Here is a 21,660-nt window from a genome sequence, read left to right on the forward strand (position 1 = left end):
GCGCGTGCTGATGACGAAAGCGGAAGTACACCAGCAGAGGCGGGACCAGAACCCAAGAGGGATTCGGGATTGCGGAAGTTTGGTGGGGAGGGTCGGACCGCTGGTGGAGCGCAGTGTTGTCTAAAACAAGTCCCGGAAGGGAGGCTGCGGCCCGCGGTCGGAGAACTACCGGCCTCCCCAGTTTGGTGGCTGTTACCCCGAACGCGGTTCGACGTTGCTGCTGTTGGCTCTCCTCGCCCCTCATTCCCCCCCGGGAACCGCCCGAGAACTCTGTTATGGCATCCACTTCGCCCAACCTCCAGGTATCATTGCTCATCTCCCGTCCCCTTAGGGAACTGGGACCCAGGGGAGGCGCGAGAAGCGGGTGGGGGGCGAGGAGAAGGGAGGAAGCGGCTGCCCCTGTGGTCGGGGCGGAGGAGGGCGGGTCCGGGGAGCTGCAGCAGGTGGGAGAGGGGCCCGTCTTTCACCGGAAAGGTCGTTTCTGGCCGGCTCTTGGGGTCTCCCGAGCCACTGGCTTTGTGAGACTTCACTTTTGTGGGAGCTTCCCTCTTCCCCTCCCCCGCCCCGCCAAACCAGCCAAGATCTAGGCAGGTCTCGCCAATCAGTGTTAGGGAGAAAGAAAGAAAGAACGTAATGTTTGCAAAAAGTCCTGTTCTGGACCAGTTGAAAAGAGAATGGTCATAGTTCGGTTCCATCTTAGTTTCTCAAGCTGACAGCAGACCTCTTCTTTCTGAGCTGTCAAGTGGGTAGAAATACGGGAACAGTCCAAGAATCTGAGGTTACAGCCAGCCTACATACAATCTCCGTGAAGCCATTAAATTTATGTACACTCTCCTGTGACTCCCAGATTGTAGTGTGTATGTCGAGGAGTATTCTTAAACTTCTCTGTGGCTCCACTTTCCCTCCCCCACCGCGGTGAGCACAGTGTTTTGTACACAAATCACGGAATCCTACGATTTTAGACTTAATCGTTAGTCCTTTGTGGAATGGAATTCGTTCAGAAAAGAAATTCATGTAATATGGTGTCTCCCATCCCCAGAATAGATCTAGGGCTTCAGTGCAATTTAAAATGTAATGTGGCTTAATGTAGAGGACTCCCAGTCCAGGAAGTCAATTAGAAACAAAAGAGTAGCCTAAAATACTTGTATTGAATCCTTGTCTTGGACTTCCGGTAGTTTGTTGAACAGGCATTTGTTGGAGTGCCTGATAGAGGCATCGAAGGTAATGGAAGAACTCCCTAACCCATGATAATTGATTCTGAAGAAAGACCCCTCAAAGTAGACCCACTTAACAGAGATTAAAATTTCACACACACATACCCAAAAAGAGTGGGAAAAGAGGCTTGCTTGGGACTTTTATCTTGAATATCGACCTAGAAGATTATGAAAATAATTGCTTTTTATCTTTCACAAAATATAATTGCGACAATGACTCATTTTGTAGAATAAGTCGAGTTGATTTGTGTGTGTCTGCTTCCTTCCTTCCTTCCTTTCCTTCTTTTTCTTTCCTTTTTTTTCTTGAAATGGAGTCTCACTCTGTTTCCCAGGCTGCAGTGCAGTGGCGCGATCTTGGCTCGCTACAATCTCTGCCTCCTGGGTTCAAGCGATTCTCCTGCCTCAGCCTCCTGAGTAGCTGGGACTACAGGCACCCACCACCACGCCTGGCTAATTTTTGTATTTTTAGTAGAGATGGGGTTTCACCACCTTGGGCCAGGCTTGCCTTGAACTGCTGACCTCAGGTGATCTGCCCTCCACAGCCTCCCAAAGTACTCGGATTCTAGGTTGAGCCACAGCACCTGGCTGTCTATACCTTTTTCACCAAGATTGTATTATACTAAGATTCAGCAATCTTCACTTGAGTTTTCTGTAGCCCTATTTGGAAAGGTTCTTTTTGGTAAACGTATTTGGAAAAAGTGCTGGTCATTTGGTAAAAGTATTTTTCCCTTGGGTACTAAAGGTGATTCCTTTGAAGTGCCCATCTTGTCATCGTTAGCTTTTTGACTAGTTTTATTCCACCAACTTCTCATTTGTCAGAGACTTCGCATGTGATTTGGATACTCTACAACATAATCTTCATCCATTCACTGATAATGTTCTTTCTGCAAAGTTTGCAGGGTATTGCTGTTGTTTTGAGAGAGTCTTGCTCTGATGCCCAGGCTGGAGTGCAGTGGCATGATCTTGGCTCACTGTAACCTCCACCTCTCAGGTTCAAGTGATTCTTGTGCCTCAGCCTCCCGTGTAGGTGGGATTACAGGCACCAGCCACCACGCCCTGGTAATTTTTTTCTATTTTTAGTAGAGATGGGGTTTCACCATGTTGGCCAGGCTGGTCTGGATCTCCTGACCTCAAGTGATCTGCCCACCTAAGCCTCCCAAAGTGCTGTGATAACAGGTGTGAGCCATGGTGCATGGCCCCAGAATGCATCATATTTGAATTGGACTGTTAGATGTTCTTCAGTGGATCAGCTAAAGACTGAGCAACATTAAAGGAATAATTGCTGCTGTTAAACAGGAGGGATCTTGAATTGTGATTTTATTAGTGGTAGGTTCACGTGTGCTTTCTCTTTCAACCTTTTCAACCTTCTAACCTAGGAAATTTGGATTAATATTCACTTAGTGACTAACTTCCCCCTGAACAAGGCAAAAGTCCCTGTGGCCAGATGCTTATAATCTAATGAGGGAATGCAGGTAACTTAAAATCAAAATTATATAATAATATAATAAAGCACAGTGGTCTCCACTTCTCTGTGGTTTTACTTTCCATAATTTCAATAACGCACCATTAACCTGGGTCCAAACATTTTTAAATGAAACATTTCAGAATAAACAGTTCATAATTTTTAAACACTGTGTCACAATGCCTGGGTCATTCACTTCACTTCACATTATCACGTAGGCATTTTATTTCACATCATCACAAGAAGGTTGAGAACAGTGCAATAAGATGTTGAGAGAGAGAAACCACATTTCACATAACATTTATTACAGTATATTGTAATAAAATGTACTGGGCAAGGAGGCAAAGTCTATGTGATGGGAGATGGTGAGAGGCCAAATTAGTGTAGTATCCATTCAAATAAAGCGGAAAGATTGATCAGAGGAGAAAATTGAAGATGGTGAAGAGTGAGGCTTATATCTGCCTTTTTTTTTTTTTTTTTTTTTGAGAGGGAGTCTCACTCTTGCCCAGGCTGGAGTGCAGTGGCATGATCTCCACTTTTTCTAACCTCTGCCTCCTGGGTTCAAGCAATTCTCCTGCCTCAGCCCCCAAAGTAGCAGGAAGGATTACAGGCATGCACCACCATATCCAGCTAATTTTTGTATTTTTAATAGAGAAGGGCGCCATACTGGCCAGGCTGGTCTCAAACTCCTGACCTCAGGTGATCCACCAGCCTCGGCCTCCCAAAATGCTGGGCTTATAGACATGAGCCACTGCATCCGTCTGTATCCGCATTGTAAAAGTGAGGGAGGAGAAAGAGTCTGGGTTTTCTCCCAGACTTCTGGCTTGGGTGTCTTAGTAAGTAAGGATTGTTTTTGGGAATACAAAAGGAGAGATTTTGGGGCCAGGGTAAGGAAGCAAAATAATTTGGTTTTGAACTTGTTGAATTTGAGATGCTTGTGGAGGCAATCAAATGGAAATATCCAGTGAGTATTTACATACATATATGTAGAACCAGGGAGAGGGGACTCGGCTGCAAATAAGAATTTGGGAGTCATTAGCATACAAATGGTAGCAGAGGTTGTAGGCATACAGAGTCACATCCTGGAGAGTTTGCAGAATAAGGCAAAACAAAGACCAAGGTAGAAATTCTGTGGATTAGTGACATCTGAGGAGAGAGAAACGGGAGCCTGGAAAAGAATTATTAATCAAAAGTAAAACCAGGCCAGGCGTGGTGGCTCATGCTTGTAATGCCAGCTTTTTGGGAGGCCGAGGCAGGCAGATCGCTTGAGCTCAGGACTCTGAGAACAGCCTGGGCAACATGATGAAGTCCCCTCTACAAAAATTAGCTGGGTGTGGTGGTGCATGCCTGTAGCCCCAGCTACTCCAGAGGCTAAGGTGGAGGATGGCTTGAGCCTGGGAGGTAGAGGTTGCAGTGGTCACGCCACTGTACTCCAGCCTGGGTAACACAGAGAGATCCTGTCTGAAAAACTGTAAGAAAAAAGGCTAGACCTAGAAGAAAATGGTGTCATGACAGCCAAGAAAGGAGACACAGTCAGCTTATTTGTTGTTAGTGTTAAATGCTACAGAGAGGAGTGAGATAAGCATAAGGTTTCGCTATCAGGAGGCAGAAAGCATTGCTGTGGGAGAAATAGGAGATGAGGAAACTGAGATGAACATGGATATTCTTTGGGATTTTGCCGTGGAGGCAAAGAGATGAGTAAGATGTAGGGAGAGGAGAACCGAGGAGCTGAGGGGAGTTGGTGTATCGTTTGTGTTCTGCAGATATGAGGCCAAGAGTCCAAGATAGGACAACACATTTTCCTGCTAAGGGAAAATGGAAAGGTTGGAGAGAGCGGTTGAGGGTCATATCATTGATGGAATAACTGTCAGCCAAGGAAGGTGGGGATCAGCTCCACACAAAGGAGAAAGAATTGGTCTCAGCAGGCAGGGCCTGGAACACCTTTTCTCCTGAGGTAGGTGATTGTAGAAGTTACCCCATTTCTCGGGGTTTTCTAAGGCAGATGTGTCTGGGTCTCCTAAGTGGAAAAGGACAGTTCCCCATGTTCCCAACCTTTATATTTCCACACTGATGACTGGATCCTGACTGATCCTGGGGTGATACAGTCACTCAGTCTGTGTGAGCTACTGTGGTAGACTCTGGGAATATAAAGAAATTAGGACAATAGATAGAACTGCTGTTCTCTCGGAGCTTACATGCTAATGGGAGAGAGGTGCCAATAAATTAAAATAATTAAAAAAACAAAAAACAAAAAACCCATGTGCATGCTCACACACACACAGAGATCATCAGCCTGAAGTCACTGGAAACCATATAGGGTGGGAGTAAACAGAGAGAAGTGAGTCCCGGCCCAGACCTGGTGAATATACTTCATTGTCACATACGAGAGAAAGACTAATGAAGGAGACTGAGAAGGAGCTGCCAGAGAGGTGGGAGGAAAACCCGCAAAGTGGTGGTTGGGGGCTCAGCAGAGGACAGTGTCCAAGGAGGAAGAAATAATCAACTTTGCGAAGTACTGTCAAAGGATCAAGAGGACAGAGCTGGTGGTTGGATCTAGCATCCTTGAGAGCCTTGATAGGAGCTGTTTTATTATGTGATAAGGGAAAGAGAACAGAGGCCACTCTGGTGGGATATTTTGCTCCAAAAGGTAGCAGAGAAACAGAACTAACACTGAATAGTGTTTTGTTGTCAAGTAAGACTTTTTAAAGAAGGGCTTTTTGTATGTTGATGGAAGTACCCAGTGGAGAGAAATTGTTGTTAAAAATGACAGAAGTGAGGTAACCAAAAGGAAGAAGATACTGAAAAAGCAGTAGGGAATTTTTTTTTTCATTCATTAAACAATTTTGAGTACCTGTCATATGCCAGCACCATTCTAGGCTTGGGAAGCTCAAGGCGAAGTCCTGTCCTCATGGAGCCTGCCTCCCTAAAGCGGATAGCTGGTGAGTGAGTGTACAGGCAAATGTAATGACAGTGCTGGAATGAGAGAGTGCAGCAGGGGACAGAGAGCAGGCATGAGGTGCAGCCTTTGCTATAGCAAATTAGGGAGGGCCTCTTTGAGGACTTGCCATTTGAACTAGGACTGAAAAGGAGACATCATGCGTCATTCTGGGGAAAGGAGGGAAGAGCCTTCTAGGTGGGAGGAGTCCAACTGCTCAGGGTGCCTGAGTGCAAGAGAATTCTACGGTTCAGAGGAGAACCAAACAGCTAAGGCCCAGGTTATTTCAGACCTTGTAGGTCAGCTTGTAGCATCAAGATTTTACTGTTTTCAGTGAGAAGCCATCAAAGGTTGTCTTGTATGTTTTCAGATGGCAAGGGAGAGAGCAGGCTTATCACTCATGAGGCTGGGTAGGAGTTTTGACATATATGATAGCAGACTGAACTAGGTAGGATGTTAGTAAGGGAGATGGTGAGGATTATATTCGGAAAGAAAATTAGCTCTGGCTGAAGAGGAAAGATGTCGCTTGATGGACCAGAGCAGATGGAGCTGGAAGAGGGGAAGACAGGCAGCAGACTGTGAGTATTACCTGTCTGAGATTGAAGAATTCCAGTCAATTGTGAATGATAAGAGCCAAGACCTCCAGAGGCTGCAGACACAAAGGAATGAACTAAATGCAGAAGTTCATCTGTTGCAGGAGGTGCTACAGCTGCTGCAGGAACAGGGCTCCTGTATGGGGGAAGTAGTCTGGGCCATGGATAAGGAAAAAGTGTTAGTCAAGGTGTATCCCAAGGGCAAGTTTGGATTAGATGTGGACAGAAACAACATCGATGACAAGAGACCCAGTTGCCAGGTGGTGCTAAGAAATGATTGCTACACACTGCACAGTGTCATACCCAACAAGGGAGACCTACTGATGTCACTAATGATGGTGGAGAAGGATAAGATGCAAGCCTTGATTTAGGAGATGATTGGTGGACTGGACAAGCAGATTAAGGACATCAGAGTAATGATCGAGCCACCTGTTAGGCATCCCATGCTCTCTGAAGCACTGGATATCACACAACCGAAGGTGGTGCTGCTGGAAGTGGGTTCTGGAGGGGACAGTGAAGTGCTGCACATTGTGCTGGAGGTTCTCAATCAACTGGACAGCTGAGAGGGAGGCCGCCAGGAAATCAAAGTTATTGCTGCTTCACTCAGGGCACATCAACAGAAAAACTGAATTCCAACTGGACATTTTGAAGATCCAGTCTCAGAAAATGAAACTGACCAGGGCATTAACCAGAGAAAAATTGCTAAGCTTAGGTGAGGAGCATCAGGGGCTGAAATGAAAATACTGTACAGAGAAGCCAGCATGTATGCCCTGAAGGAACAGCGAGTCCATGTCACCTGTGAGGACTTTGAGATAGCTGTAGCCAGCGTCATGCAGGAGGATAGTGAGCAAAAGGTGTCCATCAAGAAACTGTGGAAGAGGGTGGATGTGCTTTGTGTAGATCCCTCCGGTAAAGCTTTGTGGAATGAAAAAATAAAATAATTAGCTCCCCAAAGTTAACCATAGAAAACATGGTTAATTTTATTTCAAATGAAAAATGCTAACAGACATGGTTAATTTTATTTCAGATGAAAAATGTGGAGCGTTCATCAGCAGAAAAAAACCAGATGCATATCCTCTTAATTCATCATCTTTGATTAAAGGTTTAACATGTGCCACCCAATACACTGGCTGCATGTAGCTATTTTAATTTTAATTACATAAACCCACTCCTCAGTCACACTAGCCACATTTCAAGTGCTCAGAAGCCATATATGGACATGCTAATCATCAGGGAAGGGCTGGCTTAATTAGTACCATGTCTGGAGCTAGATGCTTAAATACTACTAACTGCAGTATAAGAGATTAACAAAAATCAGTGTGGTGCTGCAGTAAGGCCGGACTGAATGAGAGGAACAAATGGCTGAAGAGGTGAGTGCCACAGCATTTCAAAATCACCTGAGAAGAAAATTATAGTTAGAATAACAAAGAACTTATTTCTAGGCTGGGCGTGGGGCTCATGCCTATGATTGCGGCAGTTTGGGAGGGCAAGGTGGTTGGATCACCTGAAATCAGGAGTTTGAGACCAGCCTGGCCACATGGTGAAACCCCATTTCTACTAAAAATACAAAAATCAGCTGGGTGTGGTGGTAGGCACCTATAATCCCAGCTACTCGAGAGGCTAAGGCAGGAGAATAACTTGAACCTGGAAGGCGGAGGTTGCAGTAAGCCAAGATGGCACCATTGCACTCCAGCCTGGGCGACAAGAGCAAGACTCCGTCTCAAAAAAAGAAAAGAAAAACAATTTATTTCTGCTATGTGGCTTAACCACTAAGCCTTTGAGATGCATATTTTTTCTTTTTTGAGACCTGATCCTCCCATTTACAGATCTCAGCTCAGCTGTATCCAATCCATGCTCAACTGCTCCAAAATACAATGTTCTCGCACATAATTGGTTTTTGAGTTGTTTGAATGATTTTTTGCTTATATATATATACTTATTTTTTAATATCTTTAACCATGATCACTCTAATTTTTTTTTTTTTTTTTTTTTTTACTGGGCACCTATTTCTGTTGAATAGTTTTACTACCTAAATTAGCCCAGGTGGAATGTTTTAATAAATCATGCTCTGGCTTTATTTGTACGTGTCTGTGCATATTCTAAAAAATTTAAAATGATTTACTTTATTTTTTGTGATGGAGTCTCACTCTGTCACCCAGGCTGGAGTGCAGTGGCTCGATCTCTGCTCAGTGCAACCCCCGCCTCCTGGGTTCAAGCAATTCTCCTGCCTCAGCCTACCTGGTAGCTGGGACTACAGGCACATGCCACTAGGCCCAGCTAATTTTTTGTATTTTAGTTGAGATGGGGTTTCACCAGGTTGCCCAGGCTGGTCGCGAACTCCTGAAGGGAAAATTTTAGTTTGAGAAAATTATAGATTCACATGCAGTTGTAAAAAATACAGAGAATCCAACATTCTCTTTATCCAGTTGCCTCCAGTGGTAGCATCTTGTAAAACTGGGACAATATCACAGCCAGGATATTGACATTGATACATTCCACAACTCTTACTCACATTTTGCCAGTCTTGTCCTCATGTGTTTTTCTGTGTGTGGGTGTGGGTGTGTTTGTGCAGTTTTATCGTGTGTAGATTTGTGTTACATTTTGAGAGTTCTTTATGTATTGTAGATACTAGTTCTTTGTTACATATGTTTTGCTAATATTTTTCCCAGTCTGTAGATTGTCTTTTCATCCTTTAAAAGGATCTTTTAGAGAGCAAAAGTTTTACCATAAGATCCAGTTACCGTTTTTTTTTCTTTTATATAGTGTGCTTTTGATGGCAAATCTAAGAACTCTTTGCCAAGCCCCAGATCCTAAGTTTTCCATGTTTTCTCTCAAAGTTTTAGCTGGGTGCAGTGGTTTGTACTTGTGGTCTTGCTGCTTGGGGAGGCTGATGCAAGATGATCACTTGAACCCAGGAGTTTGGGGCCAGCTTAGGCAAGATAGTGAGATCAGATCCCTTCTCAACAAAATAAATAAGAATATAAATTTTGTATTTTTATGTTTGATTCTGTGATCCATTTTTGAGTTAATTTCTGAAGTATTAAGTTTAAGTCAAGATTCTTTTAGGTGTATGCTTATGGGTGTCTAGTTGCTCTAGCACCGCTTCTTACAAAGACTGACTCGGTGCCATTGACTGGCTTTTTTCATCATTTTCAAAAATCTCTTGGCTTTATTAGTATGGATTTATTTCTGGGAGGTTTTAAAAAAATACTACAGAAGTAGTCCATGTTCCTTATGGACATTTTTTAGAAGATGTGAAAAAGTAGAAAATAAAAAATCAATGAAGTTTTATCAGAGATAAGCTCTGTTAAATTTCCTTCCCATCTTTTTCCCGTGCTGCTTTTTTTGCTATTGTTTCAAATAAATTCATGCTACATATAAGAAGTTGTGTCCTGCTTTTTTTAAATGCCCATTATAAACATTTTCCATGTTATTACAAGTATTTTTCAATGTTATTTTAGTGATCCTTTGATACTCTGTTTTGTGGCATCCTTTAGGATTTAAGTTTGCAGGTTTTGTTTTTGTTGTTTAAAAGACCTCTCTGGTTAATGTCTTTGCTCAGTGAATCTTTTAGTTCATTACTAAATTGAAATATATGAGTATTTTTTAGATTCTTGATATTTCATTGACCCCTTGCTTCTGAAGGGATTTCACCCTATTTACATTTCCACTGTTGTTATATTTTTTAGATTAAAGTAGCATTTAATATTTGAAAATTTCCCTAAATGCTTTAGTTTGAATTTTCAGATTATTCTATTTCTTATTATTCCTAAATTTAACTTAGCTAGGTGAAAATTATGTGTAAATGTTAGTGATTGGTACTAAAGTAATATTCAGTGGCATTTATTAATATAACAAATGTAATTTGCATCCTATCAACCTATAATTTATAATAAAATACAATTGTGAATTAGAAAAAAATGATTTTTTTACAGTAGCTATTTATTTTTTACTTATTTTTGTTTGTTTTCTTTAAAGCCCAGCAAGCTGCTTAGCTTTTTTAAAAAAACTTTCAACATGATTATTCACTTCAAATTTTTGTTTATGCTTTGATTTAAATGTAGTTATTTTGCCTCCCTCAAACAGAAAGCGATTGATCTGGCTAGCAAAGCAGCACAAGAAGACAAGGCTGGGAACTACGAAGAAGCCCTGCAGCTCTACCAACATGCTGTGCAGTATTTTCTCCATGTCGTTAAATGTGAGGCCATAGGTTGTTTTTGATTTAAAAACACAAAAAGAAAAAATTATTCTATTTCGTATCTAAAAATTTGAAAATTCTAACCTATCCATTTGTTTAAAAAACTTCCACTTTCTTTCTAGTGATTTTTAAATACTGAGACTTAGCAAATGTGGCAGCCATCATAGTGATTACTTTTATACCTAAACATCTTAAAATGTAGTGTAGCCAGTGGAAAATAGGTTGGGAGACATTTTATTTGTGTCTTTACAGATACAAACTGCATGTTTATTATGTAGCAGGCACTGTTGTAGGCACTGGGGATACAATAGAACAAAATGGACAAAAACCTTTGCCCTCGATTGAAGAGTTTCTTTTGAGCTTCTCCCATTTAGTTTTGAGGTTTTACGTTAAAGTGAAACTAAGAATGACTCATAACCTGTAAGCTATGGGGGGCTCATCCCATCTATTTCATGTGTTGCCAAAGTTCACTTTGAAACAGCTCTGACAGAGCCCTTTACGTAGTAAAATTATGATGTTGATGTTACAGAGAATATATGGGATTTCCATCGATTAATATTGCTTTCCTTCTATTCATTTTTCTTATAATTGGGTTTGTATAAGACAAGCAACTTGGAACTATCTGCAAAATTGTAAGGGAAGTGTATGAAACCTTAGGAATATTAAATAATTTTCTATTATTTAACATTAACTTAAAATACCCTACTGTCTTGCTCAGATTGTGTTGTTCTGTTTTTTTAAGACAGTCTTGCTCTGTCACCAGGCTGGAGTGCAGTGGCATGATACTGGCTCATTGCAACCTTTGCCTCCTGGGTTTAAGCAATTCTCCTGCCTCAGCCTCCCGAGTAGCTGGGACTACAGGCACGCACTACTATGCCCAGCTAACTTTTTTTTTTAGTAGAGACATGGTTTTACCATGTTGGCCAGGATGGTCTCGATCTCTTGACCTCGTGATCCGCCCACCTGAGCCAACCAAAGTGCTGGGATTACAGCCGTGAGTCACTGTGCCTGGCCTCACATTGTTTTCTGACTCAGACCCACTGTAGGTCTCCAACCCTGCTGAGGGAGGGAGTAGAAAAGAGGTATGATCCATCATTGGCTAGGATGAATTAGAGGTGATATTTTCTCCTTCTCCCAACATAGAATTTCCTTGTTTAAAAAATATATGAGAGTTCACCCCTTTCTGCATAGAATACTAATGGAGAAAAATCTCTCTCATTTCCCTTTAACAGATGAAGCACAGGGTGATAAAGCCAAGCAAAGCATCAGGGCAAAGTGTACAGAGTATCTTGATAGAGCAGAAAAACTAAAGGAGTACCTGAAAAATAAAGAGAAGAAAGCGCAGAAGCCAGTGAAAGAGGGACAGCCGAGTCCAGCGGATGAGAAGGGGTATGTGTTTAAAATTGTTCGATTTTACTATAGGTTTTAGCTTTCAATTTGTGAAATAAATTTCTTTTGATTAAACCGGGGGTCGGCAAACTGGCTCATAGGCCAAAGCTGCCCAGCTGCCTGTTTTTGGGAGTTTTATGAGGACACATCCTTGTCAATTCTTTTGCATATTGTTGTCTAGGGCTGATTTCATGCAATAACAACAAAGTTCCATGGTTGTGTGGAGACTGTATGGCCCACGAAACCAAAAATATTTACTTGGTTGGTCCTTTACAAAAAAAAGTTTGCTGACCCCTAGTTTGCCAAGCTTAATGGATGATATTCCTCAAACAACCCTTCTTAAGTGCTTGCTAGTAGTAGGGGAGAATGCTTGTAGGAATAGCACTCAGTGCCCTGGCCGTTAGCTAATATCGAAGTTTAAGATTATAGGAATGACCTGCGAGTTAAATCTTTGGCCACATGGGAAAAATGAAAAGCAATTCCAACAATGTAAATTTCTTTCAGAAATCTTATGCAACATTTTTTGATGTGAATTTGCACTAGATTTGCTTTATGTTGTCATTGTAAAGAAAACAACACAGCATAACTTATAAACACTAAAACCGATTTTTGGCATGTCTCCCTGGATGAGGGAATGTATCACTTCTAGATGCAGAATTTGTTTATTCAGCACATGACATATGCATTCCAAGTTTGTGCTCAGTACTGAGAATATATTCTAACCACATCCTCTCTGGCTCTTCTATTAATAGATGCTGGTAGTTCCAGGTAACACACCCTTAAGAACATGAGACTTTGGGATGGAGTTAAGCTGGCCTGGTTGGGTTTGAAAGCAGCAAGATTCTGCTCAGCTTTAGAGGATGTGTTGTTCATTGTTTATGGTACGCAGTGGCGCAGGTTGCTTAGATAATACCCTGTGGTCACAAGGAATGAAGTGCCTTTTAGGCAGTGCTTTGGGGGCTTCATGGCTGCTACCATGGACCATTTTGAAGGACATGAGGAATATAAGAACTAGCATTGACTTGCTGCTTCACACTATGTGGCAGAGTTTGAAGGAAATTATAAGCTCAAACTCAAGGTTTATATTCTCTGTTCAAGATGCAGTCAGGGAACCAGGGAGTTCCTGTGACACCTTAAGACATTAATCTTTACCTATAGCATTGACATAACAAAAATCAGATGATAGTCTGATCTTATAGATTGTTGAATTTCAACTTAGGGATTCTTATATGAAAGTGAGGACATTAACTATAAGACAGGGACTTTAAACATGAAATGAAAATATTGGGAAGAATTTAGTTGACCTTGACTGCCCGGGACCTCCAGTTTTCACTGAAACTCCCTGGCCAGCAGAAGCTTCTCTCTTCCTTTGTCCACAGAAGCTCTTCTGGTCTTGCTTGAAAACCCTGTAAGGATCTCTCCTGAGATGATTCCTGTACTGAATAGCAGTCTTTCTTACAAACAGTAGGACCCTCTTTGGCTAATACAAGCAAAAAGGGATATATTTTAGGATATTACCGTATAGAAGAGTGGGGCCAGGCAATCAGACTTGGATCACTAGGAGAAATGCCCAGCAGTACCAGGGCTATACCTACTTGTTATTGTCTTAAAAATGTTATAAAGCCTTATTTTTGGCTTTATCACTTTTCTACTTAACATTGCATCGGAAACATCTTCAATAAAGTATTTCTTTCTTTCTTTCTTTTTTTTTTTTTCTTGAGACAGAGTCTCACTCTGTCACCCAGGCTAGAGTGCAGTGGCACAGTCTCTGCTCACTGCAACCTCTGCCTCCTGGGTTCAGGCAGTTCTCCTGACTCAGCCTCCCGAGCAGCTGGAACTAACTAGAGGTGTGCCCCACCATGCCCAGCTAATTCTTGTATTTTTAGTAGAGATGGGGTTTCACCATATTGGCCAGGCTGGTCTTGAACTCCTGACCTCATGATCCACCGGCCTCGGCCTCCCAAAGTGCTGCGATTACAGGCGTGAGCCACTACGCCTGGCCCCAATAAACTATTTCTACATCACTTTTAAATGTTGCAGTGTATCCTGTCATATGCTAGTCCCTATAATTAAATATTAAATTACTTCTCTTTTTCTTCTTTTGCAAACAGTATGGGTATGATTATCCTTATGGTCAAATCCTTGAACTTGTTTAAAATTATCTCCTGGAGACAGATTCCTAGATATGAAACGCCTTGATCGATCCACTTGTTCTTTGGATTGAGTTTACTGTCAGTTTCCTCTGTCCTTCAGAACCCCCAGACTAAGGGCTGTGGACCTTTGTACCTTAGACAATTAGTGTTCCAGATTTTTTTCCTCCTAATGTGACTTCTTGCTCTAATTTATATCTTGCCCAGTCCTGATATTTTTACTGTTTGTTGTTTGCAACTCTCCTGTAATTCATCTTGAATCCTTCATGGCATGATGTGTGGGGCATGCGTTTATGAATTCATACATACCTAAATACGTCATGGGAATTTGGACCTAGTTCCTGACTTCATTTTGGTCTTTCTGTCCCTTTCCTGTAGATGATTCTCTGTTGATGATAATGTGCCTGCTTCCTTTTTATTTACTACATTCTTTAAGTAAGCGTAATTTTTCATGTAAATGTCTGATTTTGCCACTTAAATTGCAGATATTTCAGGTTAATTTTTCCTTCATTTTTGCCTTATTTGATAGCAATGAGTGATCATTTGAATATATTAAATTCTTTTTATTAGGAATGACAGTGATGGGGAAGGAGAATCTGATGATCCTGAAAAAAAGAAACTACAGAATCAACTTCAAGGTTGCTTTAGATTTCATTTTTTAAATTTACTATCCTATTAAAAATACTCAAAGTAAATTGTCTATATGAATGGTTTTTGTTCTCCCTCTATATTTAAATGAGGTTCAAGAACTGGCTTTGGTTCCCAGTAGTCCTGTGCTGGTTTTGTTTAGTGTTTTCCCAGGGTTTGGCCTCTAGCATCATGGTTTGGTCTTTTTTGTATAGTAAAAGCTTTGTCGCCTTTATATCTGCCTTTAAAAGGCTCTCAGTCAACTTGCTTTTTCATTTTGTTTATTTGCCCCCGTTTACAGAAGGTAACGTTTATACTATAAGCACACTACAAAATTTGATAGTATTGAAATTTGCTACTGTGAGAGGAGCGGAAGAAGTTAGGACTTACACGTGGCTTTTATTGCCATTGCTGTAGCTCATTGATTGATGCTTTATTTTCTTACCTGCTCTTCTTCATCTGCTTTTCAGCGCTCTGTTTACATTTAAGTCTTTAAGCTTTCTGTGTTTACTTTCCACACCTGTAAAGCCCTTTCATTCTGCTCTCTGTAGCATAGTGGCATAATGGAGAGGACGTAGGTTTTTGACTCCATTCAGATCTTGATTCTATTCAAGGGTCTGCCACTTAGAAACTTTCTAATTGTGGGCAAATGACTGAAACTCTCAGAGTCAGAGTCCCCCGTCTCTACAACAGAAAAGAGCAATAGCTTCCTTTCAGGGTTTTAAGATTAACGACAGTGTAAAAACTACCTAATATATCTGATGAAGTCTAGGGACTCAATAAATGGTAGTTCTGTTTATCTAAAAAGGCATCTGTTTATTGGTTGGCTCCATCAGTTGCCGAGATTTAATTATTTTTAGAAATAAATTAACAATTTTTCGGATTGAAGTTTTTGCTCACCCATTGGTAGTATGTGTTCTGTTCATTTGAATCTTACCAAATAGAATGCATATCTGGGAAGGATTTCCATTCTGTAAGTTCAGCCTTGGTTACTGAATAGTGAAAATACCAACCTTAGCCAAACTTTTAGCCTTGCTGTACTAGTGTCTTCCTTTTGGTAGTATTTTTGTCTTGCTTACCCTACTGGGATGTATAGGAAAACACTGTAAGGATAATATGTTGACATCGGATTAGGTAAGGAGGTTAGAGAACATCTTTAGATGCCAAGAACTTCAGTGGTAGATACAGTCCAAGGGCAAAAACTTGAGTTTACATTGCTGTGTCCCCACCACCTGAAACTGCTGGCACACACTGCGCACTCAGTTGGCGTTTACTGGGTAACACAGTGATCTGTGCCAGGCAGCCTTATTCCAGTTGTAAAGCAAGACACTTTGTCTGCTCTATTAGTTTTGGTTTTGCTTCCTTCCCCCACCTGCCCCAGGTAAAACTCGGTTGTATATCTTTAAAAATTTTGAAAAAGATACAATATTTTTTTCTTTTTTCTTTTTTTTATCCTGAGACAGGGTCTCACTCTGTTGCGCAGCTGGAGTGCAGTGGCACAGTCACAGCTCACTGCAGTCTCACCCTCCTGGGCACAAGGGATTCTCCCGCCTCAGCCCATTGAGTGGCTGGAAACACAGGCGCACACCACTATGCTGGCTAATTATTATTATTATTTTTTTAAAGAAATGGGGTTTTACCATGTTGCCCGGGCTGCTCTCAAACTCCTGAGCTTAAGTGAGTCACCCGCTTCAGCCTCCCAAAGTGCTTGCATTACAATTGTGAGCCACCGCACTTGGCCGATACAACCAATTTTTAATAGGGATTTCTCTAAATTCCCTGTCAGTTATGATAAGAGCCAAAAATGTAAAAAATAAATAAATAAATAAATAAATAAAAATACTTAAAACATTTAAATGAGGAAATGTATTTGGAATTTCAGGATGAAATAGAGTATGAAAGGAGTCCTAGCCTTTTATTTATTATTTTATTTTATTTTTGAGGTGAAGTTTCGCTCTTGTAGCCCAAGCTGAAGTGCAGTGGTGCAATCTCAGCTCACTGCAACCTCCACCTTCCGGGTTCAAGTGATTCTCCTGCCTCAGCCTCCCAAGTAGCTGGATTCCAGGTGTGCGCAACCATGGTGGGCTAATTTTTGTACTTTTAGTAGGGACAGGGTTTCGCCATGTTGGCCAGGCTGGTCTCCAGTTCCTGACCTCAGGTGATCCACCTGCCTCAGCCTCCCAAAGTGCTGGGATTACACAGGCGTGAGCCACTGTGTACTGCCAGCCTTTTGTATTTAAATACCCTTTTTTTCCCCCCTATTTTTTAATTTAATGATTTGCTGCTGGATTTTATACTATTATATCTTTTTTGAATGTTTCTTCTTTTTTTGAACAGTATTTTTAATCTTTTACTTTCATTTTAGATTATAATATTAAATGTATATTTGTTAAAATTAAAAATCAGTTTGTCATTTGAGTTTTCTGTTAGCTAATTTTATTCAGTGAATTTTTTGTGATTAAATAATATGCTAGTGTAATAAATAGTATGGAAAGTCTGGATACATTTATATCATTGGAAGGACATTCCATTTGTTTTGTTTGCATTTTTCAGTAATCCCATCCCTACTTTTTGAAAACCATGTCTAGTATGAGATTGTTTATCAGTAAACATTCCAAAGTCAACCTTTAACTTAAAAATATTAGTTATATATGACAGCAAAATTGTACAAAATTTGTAAACAAATCTATTTAGAAGCCAAATATTTTAAATTTGTAGCAGAAATCTTGAGTTAGCCAGATGGTGTACATATGTGAAGTAAGTTTACTTTTGTTTAACTGACACAAAATCCTGGGATTACTAATCTTAATGAAACATAAAAAAGACAAAGTGAATTTACTTTTTTCTTACTTTTTAGTAGTCTGAACTTTTGGAATACAAAATGTTCATGGTTTTATTTGATTTTAATCTAGTAGCTAAAGATTTTCATAATTTAGGGAAGTAAGTTGCTGAGTCTTAGAACAACAGATTATCTTTCCTAATAAGAAGCAGCAATCAGTAGAACTGATTTCATATAGTAATAGATTATGTAAGCGGTGATGTTTTGCTATACTTAAGACAACTAGATGTCACCTTAGAACAGGCTGTTTCATAGTTTATAGTGGAACAATTTCCATATTCTAGAAAATTACCCTTCTTGGACTCTTACTGCAGTAATTGCTGTGGCTTTTGAGTATACTACATTCAAAAGCTAAATCTTCCCTGTGAGGTAACTTTGTTAAATAACAAAAATTGTAAATAAATCTATTTAGAAGCCAAATAGAAACTCTGACAAATCTTGTGACAGTATTGCAAATCTAAAGGGGTATACCTTCTCTCTTTCCTGTCATCTGCTTCCATTCTTCCCTTAACCTCTCTCCATTTTCTTCTCCCTTCTGTCTGCCTATCTTGAGTTAAATTTCTAAGCATATGTTTTTTCAGTGGTTGAGAGGGTTAGATGACCTTTTCTTTTAGTTAACAGGAGAAATGGTAGAACAAGTACTTTTGATACTCCAAAATCAGTGTATCCAAATATAACCACCTGATGGAACATTTGGTGCTTTTCGCAACCCTCTAATATTCATTATGTCATTTGATTTTTGCACCAACCTATCTAAGTAGTTTGGGCAAATGATATTATTTTCATTTCACTAATGAGGAAGCTGCAACAGAAGGGTAAAGCAACATGCCCCAGGTTATCTAGCCATCCACCTGATTCCCAGTCCTACTGACTGCTCCCTAACACCTGCTTCCTCCTCACACTGTTTCAAAAAGATGGTTAGTCCATAAGACTTTCCCAGACAATTTTGTAATGCATTTCTTTAACATCATTATTTCATGTTGTCTTCTAACCTTGGTGAAATAGTCTTTCTTAATTTAAAGATAACAATTTTTTGTAGGTGCCATCGTTATAGAACGACCAAATGTGAAATGGAGTGATGTTGCTGGACTTGAAGGAGCCAAAGAAGCACTTAAAGAAGCTGTGATACTGCCTATTAAATTTCCTCATCTTTTTACAGGTGAGATAACTTAAATAATTTTATTTCATGATTTTTTAAAAGTTCATTGATGACTGAGGTGAAACATTGTCATTTTTGTCACTAATGAATTATCTTAAATTATGACTGTTAAAAGGTGGTGATATATCTTTACACAAATATGTTTTATTTCTTATACATATCCATATTTGCAGTGTATATATATTGTAAAACAACCTAAATATCGACCAGTAGGGTAATTCACCAACATGCAGTGGAATACTATGTACTCAGTAAAACAGAATGTATATATTAATAAATTGAAATCTGCATTGTATTTTATTGAAGAATGTCCACATCTATTAGAAAGATCAAAAAGCAAGTTATAACCTTTATAGTATGATTCCATTTTTGTTAAGTGTGTTTGCTGAGAAGTATCGATGGGTTGACACAGAAATACTAATGTATGCCTAGGAATAAGATTATAGAAAATTTATACTTTTGACTTTCATCTGAATTTTTTGCAATGGTTACATATTAATTTTTAAAGAGCATTTCCATTTCTTGAAAAGAGGAATAAGAATCACTTAACAGTTTCAGAGGAAGTGCATATCCCTTAGTAGCAAGAGGACATTTCATTATCACTGTGAAGAGAATATTGCTGACTTACCATCTGGAGAAACTTACAAGTTGTAGTTCCAGCAGTAAGTGATATGCCTGTGCTAAACCATTCCTTTTTATTATCCTTTGTCTGATAGCCTGTGTCTGTAATATGGCCACACCCACAATCTGACAGTCAGACAGAGGTTTTTCTTTTTATAAACATGTTGGTTATGTCAACAGCAAATCTGTAATGTTGGTCTCAGACTGAACAGTCCAGATAGTCATATGGTATAGAGCAGTGATAAAGAGCAAAGAGCTTGTAGGGCACACACTGTCTACCTAGCTTCAAGGTGCAGTTTGCAACCTAACTTCAGGAATGTGAAACTAACAGTGTAAAAGTTGACATCATAATCCTATAAAAACACAAAAATATGGCTGAACTCATGGTATATTACTTGTACCAGTTTTTCTCAAACATGAGTCATTTATGTATCATCTTCATGAATTTTTCCATGTATGTGTACCATTACTAATTTTTAGTGTTTTTCTTTGCTTAATTTTTAGAACAGCATTTTTATTAGAGTATAGCATAAATATACAGACACATGCAGGAGCCCCTGGATGTTGGGGTTCCCTAATTATCACAAAGCAAGCATGCCAGTGTCATCAAGCATCCAGAAATAACAGCATTGCCAGGGACCCAGCAGGTGCCTTCTGCCTCATTCCTCCCCAGAGGTCATCTCTCTCCCGACTTCTAACATCAGAGATTATTTTGCCTATATCGGAACTTTAAATCATCTCACATATTTTTACTTAGTGATGTTATTGAACAGACTGCTGTGTGCTTGTTATAAGTGGGAAAAAAAGTTTTTCTAATATACTCTATATAATTATTTAAATAAAAAGTATATACCACCTAAAAATGTTTCATGTTGTACCAGCGGTATATGTACCACACTCAGAACACTGGTAAATATATACGTTTAAAATAGGAAAATGAAATTCAAGTAATAGTTGCTTTCATAACAGTAAGTGAACAGTATTAGTCATCTGCATATCATTCTTTTGCAGATACTGTGTACAGATCCATAGTTTGCACCTAGCAGGATTTGTTTTTTTTGTTTGTTTGTTTGAGATGGAGTTTTGCTTTTGTTGCCCAGGCTAGAGTGCAGTGGCACAGTCTTGCCCACTGCAACTTCTGCCTCCCAGGTTCAAGCGGTTCTCCTGCCTCAGCCTCCCACGTAGCTGGGATTACAGGCATCCGCCACCACACTCGGCCATTTTTTTTTATTTTCAGTAGAGACAGGGTTTCACCAGTTGCCCAGACTGGTCCCAAGCTCCTGACCTTCTGATCTCCCCACCTCGGCCTCCCAAAGTGCTGGGATTACAGACGTGAGCCACTGCGCCTGGCTGCAATTTTTTAAATGTGTGTTTGATAGTTTACTGCCAGCTGTAACCCAGACTGTTTTATTTTAGGTAGGATTATCATTGCTCATTAGCAAAATTGAAGCACAAAGAGCTGATGTATTTACTGGTTATATTTTGGCAAAACTAGGATTTAAGGTAGTATGACCTTACTGTTACCCAACCATGAAACTGCTACCTATAACATTAACCTGTGCTTTCCTTTGGAATCAAGAATTTAGTAGAAACTCACAAGTTATCCAAACTTTGTTAGGTTCACTCTTCCCAAGGGCATAAATACTGAAAGAAAATTCTCTTCTAGCTGCCCATTTTTTATGGATATAGTTTTTGTACAGTATTTCTGGCATTAAGCCATGCACATAGTAGATGATCAGAAAGTACCCTTTAACTGAACTCTTTTCCCCTAGTAGACTCCCTGCTGGGCAGAAATCCTTTTGCCTGTGCACATGCCATGGTTTTAATACATATTGGTTGAATAAATAAGTGAGCAAACAAATGTACTTTCTGTTAGAAGGCTTATATTATATATTTTTGATAAAGTAGTCGCCGGAAGAAACAAAATATATGATTTATTTTTTAAATAGCGTTTTAATTCTTATAGCTTTAGAGTGAAAATCTTTTCAGAGTATTCTTCAGTATGGATCATGTCAGAGGTAACTGCAGTTACTTGTTGAAATTCTCATGCTGTTTTTTTCCAAATGTAAATTTTAGGCAAGAGAACACCTTGGAGGGGAATCCTATTATTTGGGCCACCTGGAACAGGAAAGTCCTACTTAGCTAAAGCTGTAGCAACAGAAGCCAACAACTCAACATTTTTTTCAATATCTTCCTCTGATCTTGTTTCTAAGTGGCTAGGTGAAAGTGAAAAGTAAGTCATAAATCAGTTTTTTAAAGTTTTTTCTTTGCCTGTAATCACTGTATCAGTCCTTAATAGATTTCTTACATTACTCATGGATATTCAGAGAAGTGATGTAATATTGGTAGTCACTTCTCTGTCAAATCAGTCTTTAATCTGGACTTTATTTTGTGGGACAAGATAGCATATATGTACAACCTACTAAATCATAAAGTAAATCATCCAGTTGTAGCATTCTTATTTTCTGTACCT

At 39.9% G+C, this 21,660-nt stretch overlaps 1 protein-coding gene and 1 pseudogene across 1 annotated transcript in view; both read left to right on the top strand.

Annotated features, from left to right (window-relative positions):
* Nucleotides 1-35: 35 nt before the first annotated feature.
* Nucleotides 36-21,660, top strand: part of VPS4B (vacuolar protein sorting 4 homolog B) — a 29,363-nt gene continuing 7,738 nt past the window's right edge. The window contains exons 1-6 of the mRNA XM_003926020.4: nucleotides 36-302; nucleotides 10,291-10,402; nucleotides 11,635-11,791; nucleotides 14,512-14,579; nucleotides 18,447-18,566; nucleotides 21,264-21,420. Of these exons, the coding sequence (XP_003926069.1) occupies nucleotides 276-302; nucleotides 10,291-10,402; nucleotides 11,635-11,791; nucleotides 14,512-14,579; nucleotides 18,447-18,566; nucleotides 21,264-21,420 (641 nt within the window). The 5' untranslated portion in view covers nucleotides 36-275. The remainder of the gene's footprint in view (nucleotides 303-10,290; nucleotides 10,403-11,634; nucleotides 11,792-14,511; nucleotides 14,580-18,446; nucleotides 18,567-21,263; nucleotides 21,421-21,660) is intronic.
* Nucleotides 385-10,284, top strand: LOC141580765 (26S proteasome regulatory subunit 8 pseudogene; annotated as a pseudogene).

The sequence above is a fragment of the Saimiri boliviensis genome, chromosome 13, assembly GCF_048565385.1.
Source record: "Saimiri boliviensis isolate mSaiBol1 chromosome 13, mSaiBol1.pri, whole genome shotgun sequence".
NCBI lineage: Eukaryota > Metazoa > Chordata > Mammalia > Primates > Cebidae > Saimiri > Saimiri boliviensis.